General features: G+C 50.2%; 1 protein-coding gene across 2 annotated transcripts in view; it reads right to left on the reverse strand.

Annotated features, from left to right (window-relative positions):
• Positions 1-1,210: 1,210 nt before the first annotated feature.
• The window catches only part of NEURL1B (neuralized E3 ubiquitin protein ligase 1B), a 36,849-nt gene continuing 21,179 nt past the window's right edge, over positions 1,211-16,880 (reverse strand). For both annotated transcript variants that reach the window (XM_068160189.1, XM_068160180.1), the window contains exons 2-5: positions 10,516-11,076; positions 7,516-8,223; positions 6,060-6,185; positions 1,211-5,127 (exon numbers count right to left, since the gene is read on the reverse strand). In XM_068160189.1, the coding sequence (XP_068016290.1) occupies positions 4,883-5,127; positions 6,060-6,185; positions 7,516-8,223; positions 10,516-11,076 (1,640 nt within the window). In that variant the 3' untranslated portion in view covers positions 1,211-4,882. The remainder of the gene's footprint in view (positions 5,128-6,059; positions 6,186-7,515; positions 8,224-10,515; positions 11,077-16,880) is intronic.

A 16,880-nucleotide genomic window follows, 5' to 3' on the forward strand; every position in this document is an offset into this window, starting at 1 on the left:
TTTCTGGCATACACAGGCACTGCCAGGCTCCTTCCCCACCTGCAGCTCATGATGGGTTTTGTGCAAGTGCTCAACTGTGGCTGTGTTCTTGCCAGGGAAGAGTTATGAATGAATTCTTCCACTCCACTTTAAACCACATTGGAGGCTGCTTGACTGGTGTCTGGCTTCAGCAGGCCACATTTCAGGATATAAACAGTTTACAGAGGAGCCTTTTGTTGGCCTCTGCTTGTGAAATGAAGAGCCAGGCATTGCTACAAAACAAAACAAAAACGTTGGGGGCATGGGGAGGAAAAAAAAGAAAAAGCAACAGCCCTCCTGTCCCTGTCTGTGTCACCCCCTGCCCATGTCTGCATTACCCCTCCCTAAGCCAGCTGGGGTAGTTCCTAGACTGCCACAGCCCCAGCATGGGCACAGGAGTGAGGTCAGCCTGGCAACTGTCTTGCTTGAGACGATGCAGGTTGGATGAGGAAAGTTGTGGCACCTAACAAGGTCATCTGCCACAGGACTCTTCCCACCTCTGTAGCCCTGAAACACATCTTGCTTTTAGTGCAGTGGCTGGCCAAACTTTTGAAGGGTTTGCAGGGAGCTGGGATTGTTGAGCCTGGAGAAGAGGAGGCTCAGGGGTGACCTCATTGCCCTCCACAACTACCTGAAAGGTGGTTGTAGCTGGGAAGGGGTTGGTCTCTTCTCCCAGGCAACCAGCACCAGAACAAGAGGACACAGTCTCAGGCTGCGCCAGGGGAGGTTTAGGCTGGAGATTAGGAGGAAGTTTTACACAGAGAGAGTGATTGCCCATTGGAATGGGCTGCCCAGGGAGGTGGTGGAGTCATCATCCCTGGAGGTGTTCAAGAGGGGACTGGACGTGGCACTTGGTGCCATGGTCTAGTCATGAGGTCTGTGGTGACAGGTTGGACTCAATGATCCTCGAGGTCTCTTCCAGCCTTAGTGATACTGTGATACTGTTAAGTGACCCAAGAACAAAACCGCCCTGCCCATGCAGTGACTGGGCACCCACAGTGCACAGCCTCCCAGGAGCAATGCAAAGCTGATGCAAGGTACTTCAAGTGCCTAATGTGTTCTTTTTTTGAGGCAGAGGTGCCCTGGCTCTATGCATTTCCATTGCCCCACTCTGAAATAAAGGATTTATTCACCCACACCCACACACACACATCCCTGCAGGGCAAACGCTTTTAAACATCCAGGAGCGCTCTTTACAAGCCAAAGTTTTATTGTCTCATAAACAAGTCAAATTATATTAATGTAAAACAGGTAAATGGACAAAAGTAAAACACACAGCACTAAACACAAGGCTATAGAGCACTGACATGTACAAGTGCAGTTCCCTCCCTCGTGCGATGCCCTCCCCACCCCCGGCCCCCCAAATGATTTGAAAAGCCTAATGCAGAGGTCCAAAATCTGATTCAGCTTAAACATGATGTACAGGTGGTCACAGTATTGAATCATAAAGGTAAGGAGAAGAGAGTATAACTATCATTTTGGAAAGGGGGAAGGTAAAAGAGCTTCCCCCCCTCCCCCCCTCTCTTCTTTTTACTTTCTTTCTTTCGTCCTTTTTCTTTTTTCCCCCCTCCAATTTTTAAACAAATAGGTTGGGGGAGGGGGAGGGGGGGGGAGGAATCCATGGAAATAAACACTTTTTTCACTCCAATATATATATATAATATATATTAAAAAAGCAGGATTCTCAGTGAACACAAAAGTCTATAAAACTACCATTGATCTGTGTTTTGCTCTTCCCCCCACCCCCCCACCCCCCCTTTCTTCTTGGTTGGGTTTTTTTTTTTTGTCTTTTTAAAAGTTGCTTTAAAAAGGCTAAAAAGTGCACAGACACCCTTATAAGGCACAAACAGATCTTCTGTACAAATCATAGATCCAATCAGACTGTTTAAAAAAAATAGCAAGTACAAGTACTGACAATTAAATCTGTAAGAGGCTACCTTTTCCTGGAAAACTTTGTTTTACAGAGGCCTGTTCTGGAATATTCCTGTGGCTCTCAGGTAGGCAGGGTGGCAGGTCTGCTGCTCTCACCGCTGCGCTCTGCACCCGGACTGAGCTGCCTCCCTTGCTCACCCCGCTGGATGCTGCCCTTCTGGAAAGAGGTCTGGGCTGCTACAGCAAAAATTCCACCTGTGCAACGCGTCCTGAACAGCTCGGGCACAGCCTGGGGTGGATGTGGTATTTCTCCTTGTTGGCTTAGAAAGAGAGCTACACCAAAACAATAAGCCCACCCCAGGCACGCAACTCACCCTGCTCACTGAGGACCTGAGGAGTTAGCCAAGCAACCGGGCTCTGCTCTGCTCGGGCACACAGCTGTGGGCAGCCACCCAAAGGGACTGGCTGCGGGACAGCAGCCCCAGGGACAGCCACTGGCATTTGCTAGACCAGAGCTGATCCAAGCTAGCCTCGCTTGCAGTGGAATCAGGCAGCTTTCCTTGAATTCTTCATCAGGCAAAGGCTGCAGCCCATTCAGCAGGCAGGCACTAACCCCTGGCCTTCCAGCCCATGCTCACATAGTTTGCCATCATCATGCTCTTAGTGCCACGGCCGCAGGCTGCAGCTGGACCCTGATCTGCCAGCGCAGGGCCAGGGAGGTCTCTGCCAAGGCAACGTCTGTGATCGCAGGCCATGTGGCAGCCAGGAGGTCTGGGCAAGGCTCCAGCTGCCAAAAAGCTGACAAAAGCTGCCCTTGCTGCCTCCTTTTGCAAAGGTGTAAGTGAACTGGCAGTTCACAGTGGCTCTGCTGAGGGCTGAGCACACTTGGCAATGGCACGGTCAGTGCAGAGCCGAGTGTCCTAAAAGGGCTCTACGAAGCTGGCAGGCTCTGCTGTGATGCCACAATGGAATGGGTGAGAGATCTCACTCTACAGCAGCCTCACTTAATTAAAATGTTAATGAGCTCTTCAAGGGAAAAACAACTTCTCCCTGCCCGTGAGCAGCTGAGGGAGGAGGATGAGCACTCCTCGATGGCAGAGTGGGGCTGGGATGGAGCTGAGTACTGGTCAGTGACCGAGGGCAGCAGCATCAAACCACCACCCAGGCAGTGGTGCAGCAAGAGGCAGCTACCTATACACCCATGGCCTTGGGAAAGTGAAGGGTGAGGTGATGTGACAGACTCCAACAATCTCAGGCAACCCCTCTAAGGGTTGGTCTTTCTTTCTTTCCTCTTTTGGGGCTGAAAGATGGTAATTGCACCTTTCTGAAGAAAGCTGTTCTTACCCACTTGGTGGCACATGCTCACTGAGCTAGATGAACACCAGCCTCTCACTCATCCTCCCATTTGTATCCTGTCTCTTCCCCTCTTTACAAACCTGGACCAGCTGGAAACCAGCCAGGCTCAAGCTGAAGGAGTGGAAAGGAACTATGCGTGTGGGCAGAGGGTGGAGAATAGAAAGTGGAGGGCAGCTCCTGTGGGAGCAGGAGGGAGGAGGACACTGAGCTACTCACGCCAGCCTCAATGCTGCATGTTTAGATGCTGCCCAGCCCATCTATGTTGCTGCTGCTTGTAGCTGTCTAATGTTACAGCTGAAACCTAGTTACCTTTAGGTCCAAACATCTCACACTAGCAGCACTTTCTTTCCTGCTCCCAGGTAAAGCCAAGTGAGACAGATCCCTGGTCATCTCAGCAAGTTCTCATCTACTATTGGGATCTAGTGTCTGGGCAGCTGGAAGCTGTGCTAGGAAACCTGGAAAGGTAGCAGAAAGAGCAGATAAAATCAGGACATACAGTCCCCAGCATAAGGTAAGCCTGCTGGGTCTGGTTCAGACATTAATTTCTCACCACAGGCTCCAAAAAGTCCCTGTGTTGGGACAGGAGAAAGGCTGAGCCCTGCCACAGTGCTGGCTGCAGGTAAGGGGCTAGGATAGGCTGAGCCAGGGGGGACTGGGCAAGACGGCAGCTACACTGCCTTCAAAGAGCAGCAGAGCAGAACCTGCATGTGGCTGCCTGCAGGTGACAAACACCATCACTGCAGACAGCAGTAGCTCCATGCTTTTCCTAAGCCAGGGCTGCAGTGTGCCCATCCAAACCTCTCCCCCATCCACAGGCTGCAATTTATGGCTTCAGCAGCTGGCCAGACTGGCAGCACCTGAAGGGCCTCACTGCTGCTGCTCCATCACTGCTGCAGCAGCAGCTGGGCTTGGCTGGGGCTCTCAGCGGGCTCATGCTCCGCTCTGTTACCCCATGGCTGCTGCCTGGGTCTCAGCCTCCACGGCCAAAAGGCCCTGCTCTGTCACAAAAAGCAAAAGCTGCTTTATCTAACTCCAGACCAGCTTCTCCATACGCCCCAGAAGCCTGTTCAGGGCTGGCAAAACACAAACAAGTGAGAATCTGGCTGTGCTACTTTTTGGCCTTAGCTAGCTCCCCTTGCATGGATTAACATGACATTTCCAGATCATTTTTGTCCATTTTGAACCCTCCCACTGGGCCTTGTCCTAATTTCGTTCCAGCAGGGTGCAAGCATCCAGCAGCAGCCCAGAGCTGTTGGGGTTTCAGGGCTGGGGAAGCCCAGTGGCACCTGGCATTGACCAAGTGGCAACCTCCCCTTCCTGATCCACGCCACAGCGAGCCCCTTCCTCTAGAGGAAGGGGGGAAAGAGCCTTTGCACGGGAAGTGTCTCATTTGCAGCTGGGTCAGGCCCAGAGCGCGACTCCCGAATTCCCCCGTGGGCAGGCGGCGGCCGTGCCGTTGGGCCCCTTGTGATCCTCAGCTCAGTTTGATCCCTGAATTGTGCCCTCCCCAGTCAAATAAGGAAACACAGATAACGAGCCACTGGATAACGACTGACCAGCACGATAACCCATAAGCAGGGACGGAAAGGCAAGGTTACTGCTAGCGGCGTTCCCCCTCCCGCGGCGCTGGGGGGCGCTAGGGGCGGTATATTTTAATAACATCTTTGATGACCCGGCGGCAGATCGGGCAGCAGGCGTTGAGCTGCTTCTTCAGCTTAAGACCACAGGTGTTGCAGAGGCACATGTGTCCGCAGGTGTAGATCACCGTGTCCACCTCGCTGTCGAAGCACACGGTGCATTCCCCGTTCTTGCTGCTTGACGGCTCCGGAGGCGGGAAGACAGGAGAGATAGGAGGGCTCAGGGGGGAGCTGGGAGCAGTCACTGAAAAGGAGGAGAAAGGAACAGGGGCATTCAGTCACCAAGTTGGTGCAGGCCTGTCCCTTCCAACCCTGACTGATACTCTGATACTGTGATACTATGACACACGCTCTATTTCTTAAGGCTTTTCCTTAGTCACTGCCTGGCTCATTTGGCCCCCAGCACAGCTACAGATCCAGGCACACCTTCCCATTCCTTTTCTACAGAGGAGGCAAGCATGGCTCACCTGGGCTTCCCCATGCAGGGTGGTGATTTTGCACAGCCGTTTTGTGGTGTGGGTGTGCAGGGCCCTGCTCCCTCCAAAGGAGCTGTGCTAAACCCAAGGTGCTCCTGCATCTCATCAGCCATGTGAGGCAGCTGTGGCACAGCACAACAGTGGCATGTGCCATGGATAGTACTGGGCAGGGCACCCAGGACTGTATGCATGAGACCCAAACACTAGTATGAGTGTTTACATGGGCATCCCTCCAGCACAGAGCCCTGGCAGTGCAAAATGAAGCATGCTGGGTGGTACAAGACAAGAAACCAGAGCCCCAGACACAGTATGGCAACCCTTGCTAATGTAGCATGGCTGCTGAAGCAAGGACAGTCCTGCAGGCATCACCTTCATCAGACAGACTGACCAAGAGGGAAGCAACATGCAGCCCTTCTTCAGGCTGTGAAAAGCTTCTCACTGCTTTGTGTTCTCATAGAATCATAGAATGGTTGAGGTTGAAGGGGACCTTAGAGATTATCTAGTCACAGCTCCCTTGCCAGTAGACCAGGCTGCTGGTTGAACCTGGCCTTTCTTCCAATTATTTCTGCTGGCCTTGCAGGAGATATAACAGCTTCCCCCTAACTTTGCCCTGCTGTCTGGCATAGCATCCTCTATCAGCCCAGATTCCTGTCTTGGTGTAGCTGGCACAGCCAGGCACCAAGGGCTAGGCTCTCCTTACCAAGCGATGACTCTGAAGCAGACGATGACCTGTTGACGCTGAAGGCCATGTCCGAGTCACTGTCATACTGCGAGCCACCAGGGGATCCTGAGGGAGAGACGGTCACTGGGCTGGACTGCACAGTGCCTGCAAAGATAGGAGAGAGCTGAGCATGCTGCAGGGCCGGCAGGCACCCAGACCTCAGCTAAACGCCTCAGCCCAGAGTGTGGCTCCCACCCCATCAGTGCAGGGAGCTTTAGGAGGAAGTCTAGCTGCTGAGTGACGTGCTGCCCCTTAGTAACCATACAGGTGCATGACTGTGGGTGTGACCTTCGCTATGCCACTGTACTATTTCTGGTCAATGCTTCAGTGGTGTGAGTACTAGGTTATGTGACAGCCATCATTTGGGGTGTAAAGTCACTTCCCCATGGTCCTGACCCCTCCAGCAGTACTTGCCTAAAGCTATCACTGTCTCATTGTCAGGCCTGGGGCAGCTGGGAAAGGACATTGCTTTAAATGGGAAAAGGCTGCTTCACAAAGCCACCAGTATCTGCTTGTCTGACAGATTCCTAACCAAGGGGAAAGGAGAAGTGCTGTAACTGGTCACCAGCAATAAATCAACAGCAACATCTGATACCTGATCTGTGGCAGCACTTGGGGAGTGATTACTACCCAACAGCAACACATGTGCCTAAACCAGAGCTGTACCCACAACAGTTACCACCTTTACCAAGGCAGGAGTTCAATAGCTCCTAGCTGGAAGAGTGGTTGCAGAGGGTTTTAAAACCAGACACCCTGGAGAGGCTGAGGGAGCTGGGATTGTTTAGCCTGGAGAAGAGGAGGCTCAGGGGTGACCTTATTGCCCTCTACAACTACCTGAAGGGTGGTTGTAGCCAGGAGGGAGTTGGCCTCTTCTCCCAGGCAACCAGCACCAGAACAAGGGGACACAGTCTCAAGCTGCGCCAGGGGAGGTTCAGACTCGAGGTGAGGAGGAAGTTCTTCACCGAGCGAGTCATTCGGCATTGGAATGGGTTACCCAGGGAGGTGGTTGAGTCATCGACCCTGGAGGCGTTCAAGGGGAGATTGGACGTGGCACTTGGTGCCATGGTCTAGTCATGGGGTCTGCGGTGTCAGGTTGGACTCGATGATCCTCGAGGTCCTTTCCAACCTGGGTGATACTGTGATACTGTGATACTGTGTGACAACGTGCAGACAGCCACACCTGCCTTCCTATCTGCTGCTTTTATCCCACAGGTCTCGGGGGTGAAATACACAGGCTGCATACATTTGTGTGACAGCTACCATGTCTCCCTCGCTCTTGTTTGCAAACACAAGCTGAGACCAGGAGCTGCTCACTCACATTGGTGACCACCTGCTAAAGACAACGCTGCAGATGCAAACCTGCAGCTCCTGCTCTGGCCCAGGAAGTGTCCCCAGCCACACGCTGCCCCTCCTCATCTCTTTGGGCTGCACTTACCCAATATTTTGAGCTGGTTGATTACACCATGGATTGTAAAAAACACCCAGAGAGACTGCGAGGTGTCCACACACATCAGCATCCCTCGGCTGGCTCCGTTCACCCCGTGGTGCACCTCTCCATTCGGCAAGACCATGAAACTGAGAATGTCGCCGCTGCTGAGGACGGGGAACGCTCGGTACACCACCCAGTACTCCTTGCGGTCCAGCAGGAAGTCTGGGTCTGCCGGCAGCTCGTTCGTCCGTAAAGTACTCGGATCACAAGAAGTGATGCCAAAAGAAAGAGCCCCATAGTATGGCAACCCAAGATGTCCTACTTCCACAAACAGGCTTTCACCGATGTGCAAAGGCCGGTCAGAAAACACCAAAGTCCTATTGCTCTCCTGCCAGTTGGTGCACGCAACCATTCGGTCCTGAGAAAAGGTGATGTCGGGCCCACGGGTGGGGTGGAATCGCAGGTCTGTGTCCAGGAAGGCTGGGACCCCCTGGGCACGCTGCCGCCGGTTTGGGCAGCAGGGGATGATGTGGTTGTCTGTCGCGAGTCCTGGTACCCGACTCAGGTTTAGGTTTGCGATTTTGGCCACCACTTGGTTATTCTCCAGTTCGTTGTTGTTGAAGTTGGCCGAGTCGTGGTTGCTCTGCGGAAGGCAAGTGCTGAGACGGGCAGTGCTGAGACGGGCAGTGGTCATGGTCTCTGCAAACATGCTATCTGTGAGACAAACCCAGTGTTAAGGGACCTTAGAGTCAAGATACAACTGCCCGCTTCAGCGGTTACAACTGTTGCTTTTTTTCAGCCTACAAACTATCTGAACCCTGTTCCTCTGAATGGAAAAGCAAAGAAAAAATTAGCCAGAGGTCAGCCACTAATGAACAGCTAGTGGTGGAGAGTCATATGTGGAGCAGGCAGCAGGCAGAGAAAATCTTGGCACTAGCTGAGGAAAAACAAGTGGTACAAAGTACCCATGTAACCCGGGAGCTCCTCACACTGGTGCACTGGGAAAAGCTGTAAACCAGTGTGGTCCTAAAAGCTTTCACAGTAGAGGCATCTAATAGCTTTGAGGTTGCTCTGTAAAAGAAGCAAACACCTCAGTATCATCTTGTCCAAATGTCTTGTGCAAGCCATACCCACAACACAGTGATGAGTGAAGGAGCACAAGCTTGAGTAGTTATTCTTTTCACACCCCTTGCCATTGCCTTACAGCTGTGAGGTGTCTAGGCAGTATGTGTCCAAGAGATGTCATTTTACAGGAGGATTTCAAGTCTCACATTTCAGGAGTGTTCACACCACTGCAGAGATTTTGAATTAAGAGCTTCTCACAAAAGCTACTTGCTGTAGGTGTTACAAAAAAGATTTTTACAGTAGTTATTTTCCCCTTTCACAGCAAAGGGTAAATCAAGATGCTGACTCTTAGTTCATTTCCCAGTTTATCACCTACTCTGTGCCAGACTGAGGAAGGGATTTTAAGACATGGGGAGGTTTGGGAGTACCTTTCCTTCTACCTCCAGCACTGCCTGGGGTGGCTTAGACACTTGACTTTGAAGGTAAGCCATTAACCAGCTGAAAGAATTCATCTGACGCCCATGGAAGTTATGAGTGCATGAATAAAGTATATTACTGGTCTTCCAAAAGATGGAGAGGGGAGAAGCATCCCAGCACTGACACTGCCCACGTTTTGGAGGAGAAAATCACCAGGCCTTTCAAATCCACCCAGCAAAGCAGGGGCTGCCTTCACTCAGAATCCCATGCAGGAGAGGCCAATGGTGTAGGCTAATGGCTGGACCAGCTGCTTCTAGCAAACACAGGGTAGCTGGCATGAAACACTCCTATAGAGTGTTTCCAAGATTCATGATGCTGAAAGATGCACTTTGTGCATCTGTATTTGAGACAGATTTCATAGCTTTCTTGACTGGCAAAACGTTGGGAGAAACAGACAGAGAAACAACTGTGCCTGCTCTAACACCACCACATCTGTAGTGTCCCAGATGGCTGAGCATCACCCTGATTCCTAGGGCACTTTGTGGGGCTTGGAACTTTGATCCAAAAAAAAAGGAAAATGAATCAGAGTACAAGTACCCTCAGACTGAATCTTTCACTCTGCACACTCAGATGCTGCAGGCAGGAGTGGAGGCTGGGGACTGAAATAAGCTTCTAACTGTAATCTAATGAGGAGGAAGAACTCCTCTGGTCAAGGAGCTCCACTGGCCAATACAGCACATGCTCCTTTACCTCTGCAATGAGCACCAGATAAGCTACTGGTAAATCTTAATTATGCATCTGAAGAAGAGCAGGAAAAGTTTGTATATGTGTGGCCTACAGAGTAATTTGAACCAGTTGAAAGAATATGTGATGAAGCTGCTTGTTCAATGCACTAACATTTCACAGCTTATCACTGGTGTCTGCTTGGTGTGGGGATGGAGGCACCACCCCCTTGAGCAGGTGCAGCTTGGTTTGGTTGTTTAAACTAAATCAGCTCCTAGGAGCCTCCAGGAAAAGGCAACACTCTTGTATTTTTAATGGATTCCCTGTGGTGCAGACCAGTTCAAAACACTCCATCTGACACTGAATTTGAAATTCCAGTGCTGCAGAAGTCACAAAAGGAAAGTCACTCTATGGCAATCGGCTCGCTTTGCTACTGGGAACAAATTTATCCCCTCTTGCAGCCCTCCCCAAGGGTGATGTTTTGAGAACTAACCAAGCCACTGCAGCATATCTAGCTCAGAAAAAGCTGGGTAAAGTTACACATAAAGAATTCCATTTAATGATACACATGGCTGCTACGAGGTGCAGCTTTAGGGCTTTTCCAGCACTGACACCTCTCAAATCCATTGCTTTTTGTGGAAGAAGAAAGGTTCATCTGAGGTACAAAACAGAGAGTTAATTAGCTCTCTTAAGTGTCCCATAGATATGATCAACCATATAGATCATGCACCTTTTCTATGAGCATGCCTCTGTGGAAAGAGCAAGCAGGAGAGCGAGCCATTGGCCGGAGCAGACACTTACCTAGTATTTGCACTTCGTGGGTAATTCCATAGACGTCTATGAGCGCCCAGAGAGGACCGGTGACTTTAATACCACAGTGAAACAATATCGGCTCCTCATCGTTAATACTGTAGAAAACTCTCCCGTGACGGTCAACCCAGAAGGCCAAGATATTGTCTCTCACAGCAAACCTCTCTGGCAAAGCTTTGGCCCAGTATCCAGGTCGGGTGACTAGGTCCGGACAGGCGTACTTTGGTATCTCGTCAGAACTCATCTGTGATGGGTCATGAATGGTGAAGCCAAAGCGTAGAGCCCCGCTCCAGCCGTGGTGCACAGCCACCAGCTTCAGCCTGACCTTCTCGTAGAGGTGGATGGGCCGGTTGGTGAAGGTGACCCCGTTGCAGAAACTGTTTCTCCGCGTGGCCTTGCGGGAGTGAGCGTCCAGACGCACGTTCTTGCCTTTGGCTTGGGAGTGGAACCGCGGCGGCTCCGTGATAGCGAGGACCGAGCGTCTCTCATGGCTGCTGTTGGGCAAACTGTAGTAGGGGCGGCTGGAGACGGAGCGAGTCTGGTGGCTTGTGTCTGCAAAAGAGGAAGCAGAGGCTCCGTTAGAAACGCCTGACCTGAGCCATGTGTTGGCTCGGCCTGAGCAGCTGCCACCGGCCCGCCACGTGCGCTTTGCATTACTCACTGCAAAGTGCACTGCTGAATCTTACAGTGTTGTGCTTGGCCACCATCTGCTCTTTGTTGCACCAATTTGGCTTTATGCAAATATGAGGCAAATGTGGCTCTGGGGCCAAAGGTTAGCAGCTTCCTTTCTACGCCCTGCAAAGCTGGATGAAAACAAACATCCTTTTGTTCCCCCATCACATGCATCCTATTGCACTCGGAAAGGCCGAGCACTTGTGACTGGGGCTCTGAGTTTCCTGTTCACCGTGGATGTGCTGCTAAGTCACCAGCTGGTGGCCAGAGTCACACCATCTCTGAGAAATGTGGCTGGCAGGATCAGAATTGCTCACGATGAACATGGATGTAGGATACTGATTTTTGCAGGACATGCAGCCACCAGCTTCTCCATCCCTTGACTTTGTAATGATCAGCTGGAGCTGCTGAACACCACAAAGAAGCCAAGACATTTAGCAGCTGGAGGACTACCTCTGCATCACCAAACCACTCTTCCAAAACTTTCAACCCAGACACTTACTCAGATATGAGATGCTACTGGCACATGCAGGAACATTTCATCCCACAAAGCCTTGCCTTTACACAGAACCTCCCATTTGAGCTTGAAGCACTTTATAAATGATAATTGTTTTCAGCTTCACAGCACCACAGATGGCACAGAAATCCTGCCATCCTCGTTTTGCAGACAGGAGAAGAATTTATGGGTGAGATCTTGCAGCATTTAAAGTCAATAGCAATTTTGAGACCAATTTCAAGAAAAGCAGATTTGAGGCCTTCACACAAGAATGAAGCAGAAATGGAAAAAGCTCAGCTTTCAATCTTAAGGCTTAGCTCTATGTTCCCTGAGGTGGAGACAATCTTTTTTTGCACATCCCTGAGTACATGGGGTCTTGCTCCAGGACCAGAGCTCCCACAGCCACCACCATGGTGTTACAGGCACTTCAATCTCCCCAGTTCCCACCCACTCCATCTCTCCTCCTCTTCATAACCGGCTTTGTAGACTTCTCAAGCAAAAACGGAAGGCATCCTGGGTGCTCAAAGTCATCCTGTTAAATATAAACCTGCATCACATGCCCACTTTTATTTTGAAATATTTTGCCACGTTTGAAGCTTCAGAAGCTGCCTCCCTGGACCCTTCCCCTTCCTTCAAGCTGCTTCCTCCCTCTGTGTGTAACCCCAGGCTATGCTTTGCGACAAAGGAAGGAATTGCTGATGCTTTCCTCTCTTGGAAAGGAACACCAGAAGATGCTGGGAGCTCAGCTGGGAAAGCTGCAGTTGTGACACTTTTTGCAAGCAAATCCATAGCCAGGTAGAGCAGCGAGAGGCTGGGACTTGCATTCGTGTCTGAACTAACAGAGGCTCTAAGCAACTGCTGCCTTTGAGAATGCAAGAGAAGATGAGGCTGCTGGCAAGATCTGAACACAGGATTAGCTCTTGGAATCAGGCAGCTGCCACAGGAATCAAAGAGCTACCAAAAAGCTCCTGTTTGCATCAAGACAAAATTGGCAAGCAAATGCAGAGGCTAAATAAAAGATCTTTTGTATCTCTTCATTCATACTGCACAGGGAAATCACTGAGTAGCACAGGGTAATGGTTATTCCTGTCCTACACTAATGTAAATAAATGGTATGCATAATATACTTGTGTAATATAAACAAATACTTGCTCTTAGACCAGTGGGGGATTTGCCATTTCAATGGGTTCCCTGGATCTGCAGGGTCAGTCTTGGCCAGCCCAGCAATAAGCATGTGTATTTCTCTTGAGTATTCCCAGGAGAAATCTCAATTTTTTGCCTCCTGAAGAGCTAAAATGCAGAGGATGGCTGCTCTCAGCAGAGAGCCACCCGTGGCTCCTGTGGGTGCTGCTCCATGTGTCTGCCTGCAAGCGTTCCCCACACATAATCCTTAGCAGTGAGAAGCATGGTGGCATGAGGCCAGCACTGGGCAAGTGACCCTGAGTGGCAAGGGGTGACTCCTCTCCTGGCCAAACTTTCCCAGTCTGGCTCCAGATTTTTTCAGATGGATGTAGAGAGCTTTGTGGCATTTAGTTGGGATCTGGGTTACACAAAGCCGCAGAAAGGTGCCACCAGGACAGCCTGAGGGGATCCTACAGTACCTCGTGGGCTCAGAACTGCTCTTTCACATCACACCTCACCTTCCTGGGCAACATCCTCCCCTTGCAGAGAAGCCTTCTCCTCTGAAAGTGAGTGCCGTGGCCTTGATGGCCCTGTGTTAGTCAGAAGGAGGATAGAGGGAAGAGAGCCTCTGTCCTCCTCTCTGCTGTTAGAAGAATCCCCTGCTTTCCACCCTCTGTGGAACACCAGCCTTCCTCCCACATCGACTTGCTGGAGCACAGACACTCTACAGACCGAGAGCAGCAGGACAGGATGTCCTCCAGCACGGCTCCAGGGCAGGTACTTCTCACACCACTTTTGGAAAGCACAGAGGACCGAGGTGGGAACGACGGTGACAGCAGCATGATGGACGGAACAGCACTGACATAGGCAACCACTTCAAACACAGCTTTGGGTCCACCCTGCCAGAGAGGAACTTGGGGCCAGGGTTTGGCTTTTTCTTGTTTTGTTTTTTTCAAAACAGGAAAGCATATTGTGGCTGAACAATAGGAAAGTCTCCAGAAGGAAATGAATGGATAATTTATTTATAATGCCGTTCCCCCCTTGCATGAACACCTGCCACCAGGAATAAAGCCTGACATAACCCAAGGCAGGGGAGGCAGAGCTTTCCCACTGAAACACGCCTGAAGCTAAACCTGGGCATGTGCTTGCCTCATTACATACTGGCGGGGACTAGGCAAGCTCAACAGGATGTTTGTGCCTTTGAATTGCCCTAATTTGCAGCTTGGCTTCCATGGTTTGGATCACGTTTCAGTCCCTCTGCTATTTCTTCAGACCCTCTCCTCTTCTGTCTGTGCTTTCCTACCCAAAAGACCAACAGTGGAATAACGATAGTCAAGCTCATGGCAGAAATGTCACCAAACCCGAGGGTGCCTGATGCTGTGACAGGCAGCTAAGAGCTATGCCAACTCTTTTTTCAGCTATGGGATTCATACAATGCCTTGAGTAAGTAATTTCTTCTCTTTATGCCTAAGTTACCTGCCTAAGAGACAGCAATAGAATTCCTCCACCTCTCAGGAAGCTGAAAGGATCAAAAAAGGTAAGATGCTCAAACACTTCAATCCCTGAGCTCTGTAAACATGTCTGCAGGCTGACTAGATCATCAAATGGGACATGAACCCACAGGGTCTCCTGGGGTGATGTCTTGAGGTCACATCCAGCATTTTGCTTCTTTTCATTCCAGAGTTTTCCATTTGTCAGCCCTACTCTCACCAACAGCAAATATGATGCTCAGAGCATGAGTCCCTCAAAGGCACAAGCAGGGCTTCAGCAAATGTGAAGTGAGCCAGGAAAATGGGAGAAACAAATGAAGTGAAGGACTAAGAATGGTGTGGGACTCCTCACTGAAGCCTGCAAAAGAAACCTTGCCTGGAAGGCAGCACTGCCATCCAGACGGGCTGCACTGAAATAGATCTGGGTTATGGGCACCCATGATCTCAGCTGCAAGCAGCTATGGCACAACTGAAACTCCACCTGCTTTCCGCAGGGCCAGCACATTCATTCCTTAAGGTTGCACTGACCTTTGGAGAGAGGCTTTTTCACAAACATACACTTTGCATTTCAAGAAGGTACAGCAGGCAGACTGGACAAATTCCACATATTTATCACAGTTTCAGTTCTAAAAATAAACATTCCCAGGTTTGCTGTGGCATTTTAATCCCACCAACAGCAGCAGACAAAATTCAGGACAAGAGCCCTCTCCATGGCTACTGTTGTCTGAGCAGTGGGGTAGAGGAGGCTGCCCAACTGGGGAGTTGACCTTAAGCCAGACCAATCTTGTCTTCACTTGTCCTGACAAGCCAGGACAGGAGTGACGCCACAAAAAGCCCTAGAATGAGGGTGAAGAGAATAGCATTCAAAGAGACCACAGCTACAGCAGAGAGGTATGGCAAAGGCAGCCTGCAGCCAAAGAAAGATAAAGAGAGTGCTGCCTTCTCGATGTTCCATGGGTAAATGTACAACCTGCATTACCTCTACTCTGCTGCACCAAAAGGCAGTCCCTGGCTCCCACAGCCTTTCCTGAAGACCTCTCTCAAGTAAATTCAGGACAAAAGATGTGCAAGACAGATATGGGGCAGCCTGGTGCCAAATGAAGGTGCATACTGGATCAAGCAAGGATGTCAAAGGAACAGACATTCCTGAGACCATTACCCCATGAGTCAACAGCTCAAGGAGACACAGCTGTCCAGCAGGCATCTGGAGCAGAGTCTCCTTGTGTTGTTCAAGGGCTGAAAGGTAGCAGTGTTCAGCCTGAAATCTATCTGCTAGCACCCACTGCATGGGCAAAAGGGAATCCACCTAACACACCTCTGTCTTATCTTTATGGCCACTGCTTTATCTGTGACATAAGAACTTTTTCCTATTACAGTAGACACCAGGTCACTGCTGCTGCAACAACCCTGTTGAACATTAAACAAGACATCTGGAGAGAAGAGGCGGCCAGCTTTTGCTCTGGAATGGGAAAACCCCAACAGGTGGGGACAACAAGGTCAAGTTTACTGCATGATTGCAAGGCTCTAGAAACAGCCCTCACGGATCGAAAGCCAGTCACAGCATGCTCCAGTGAAAGCAGGGTCCTCACCATGCTTATCCCACCGCATCTGTAATGATGGAGACGATGCAACTGGCCCTGGGTGTGTGGGCTGGAGCCTTGCTGGAGGCTGGAAGGAGCAGGCTAGGCTGTTGCTGCAGATAACGACCCTTAACAGCAACACGAAACAGGATTCTGCTCTGACGCGATCTTAGCTTCTGAGAAAAAGAGATAAAAATCTGTTCACATACAAATTTGGTGCACTGCCTAGACATTTGTGGAGCTTTAAATACAGAAAATGTGTCGGGGATCTCTGCAGGAAGCACTGGTGACGCCTTGTTCCACGCTCACCAGCATGAATTTCTGAGGTGAGACTATGAAATCCACTCTGAGGCTGCTACGAAAAACTGGCCTCATTTCCAAGGGTCCTGCTGGCTCAAACATTGGCAAATTCAACTTGACAATTAATGCATCTCCCACATTTAAATTCCTGTGGTTTGCATGACCTGTCCAGAGCCCTGCTTTGATGTAAAGGTCTCTCTGCCTGGTCCTCTAACAGGAGATAAATTTCCAGGCGAGTTAAAGCATCCTACATGGTTCACCTGCATGAGAGTGATACAGAAATTGAGGCTGTAAGTGGGGACTGAAGAGCCTGTAATGAATTGCAGACAATGTAACATTTTTGAAGAGACTCATTTGGGAAGAAGGGAGGAGGAAAGACAGAAGTTGTGGGTTTTTTTCATGAAAAGAAGGTGTGTTGTAGCACTGAGGTGACTCTTGTTGCACATATCTAATGGACATGTAACACTTGTCATTGGAAAGCTGTCAGGGAAAATCCATGTCAAAAAACATAGATTGACTTTAGCTCAAAATAAAAGCAAGTTGTGCACGTCTCCACAAGGATTTGTGAGTGAGGAAAGCCTCTTTGCTTCTGTGGCTAAAGCTTGAGACCAAATATTTTATGGGTGATCTTGAAAGAAGAAATGCTAAACTGCATTTGTCTAGGCAGAGGCTAATGACACAGTTATCCTTGTCTGC

The sequence above is a fragment of the Melanerpes formicivorus genome, unplaced genomic scaffold (genome assembly GCF_026170545.1).
Source record: "Melanerpes formicivorus ecotype bairdi unplaced genomic scaffold, bMelFor1.0.p_v2 SCAF_2, whole genome shotgun sequence".
Taxonomy (NCBI): domain Eukaryota; kingdom Metazoa; phylum Chordata; class Aves; order Piciformes; family Picidae; genus Melanerpes; species Melanerpes formicivorus.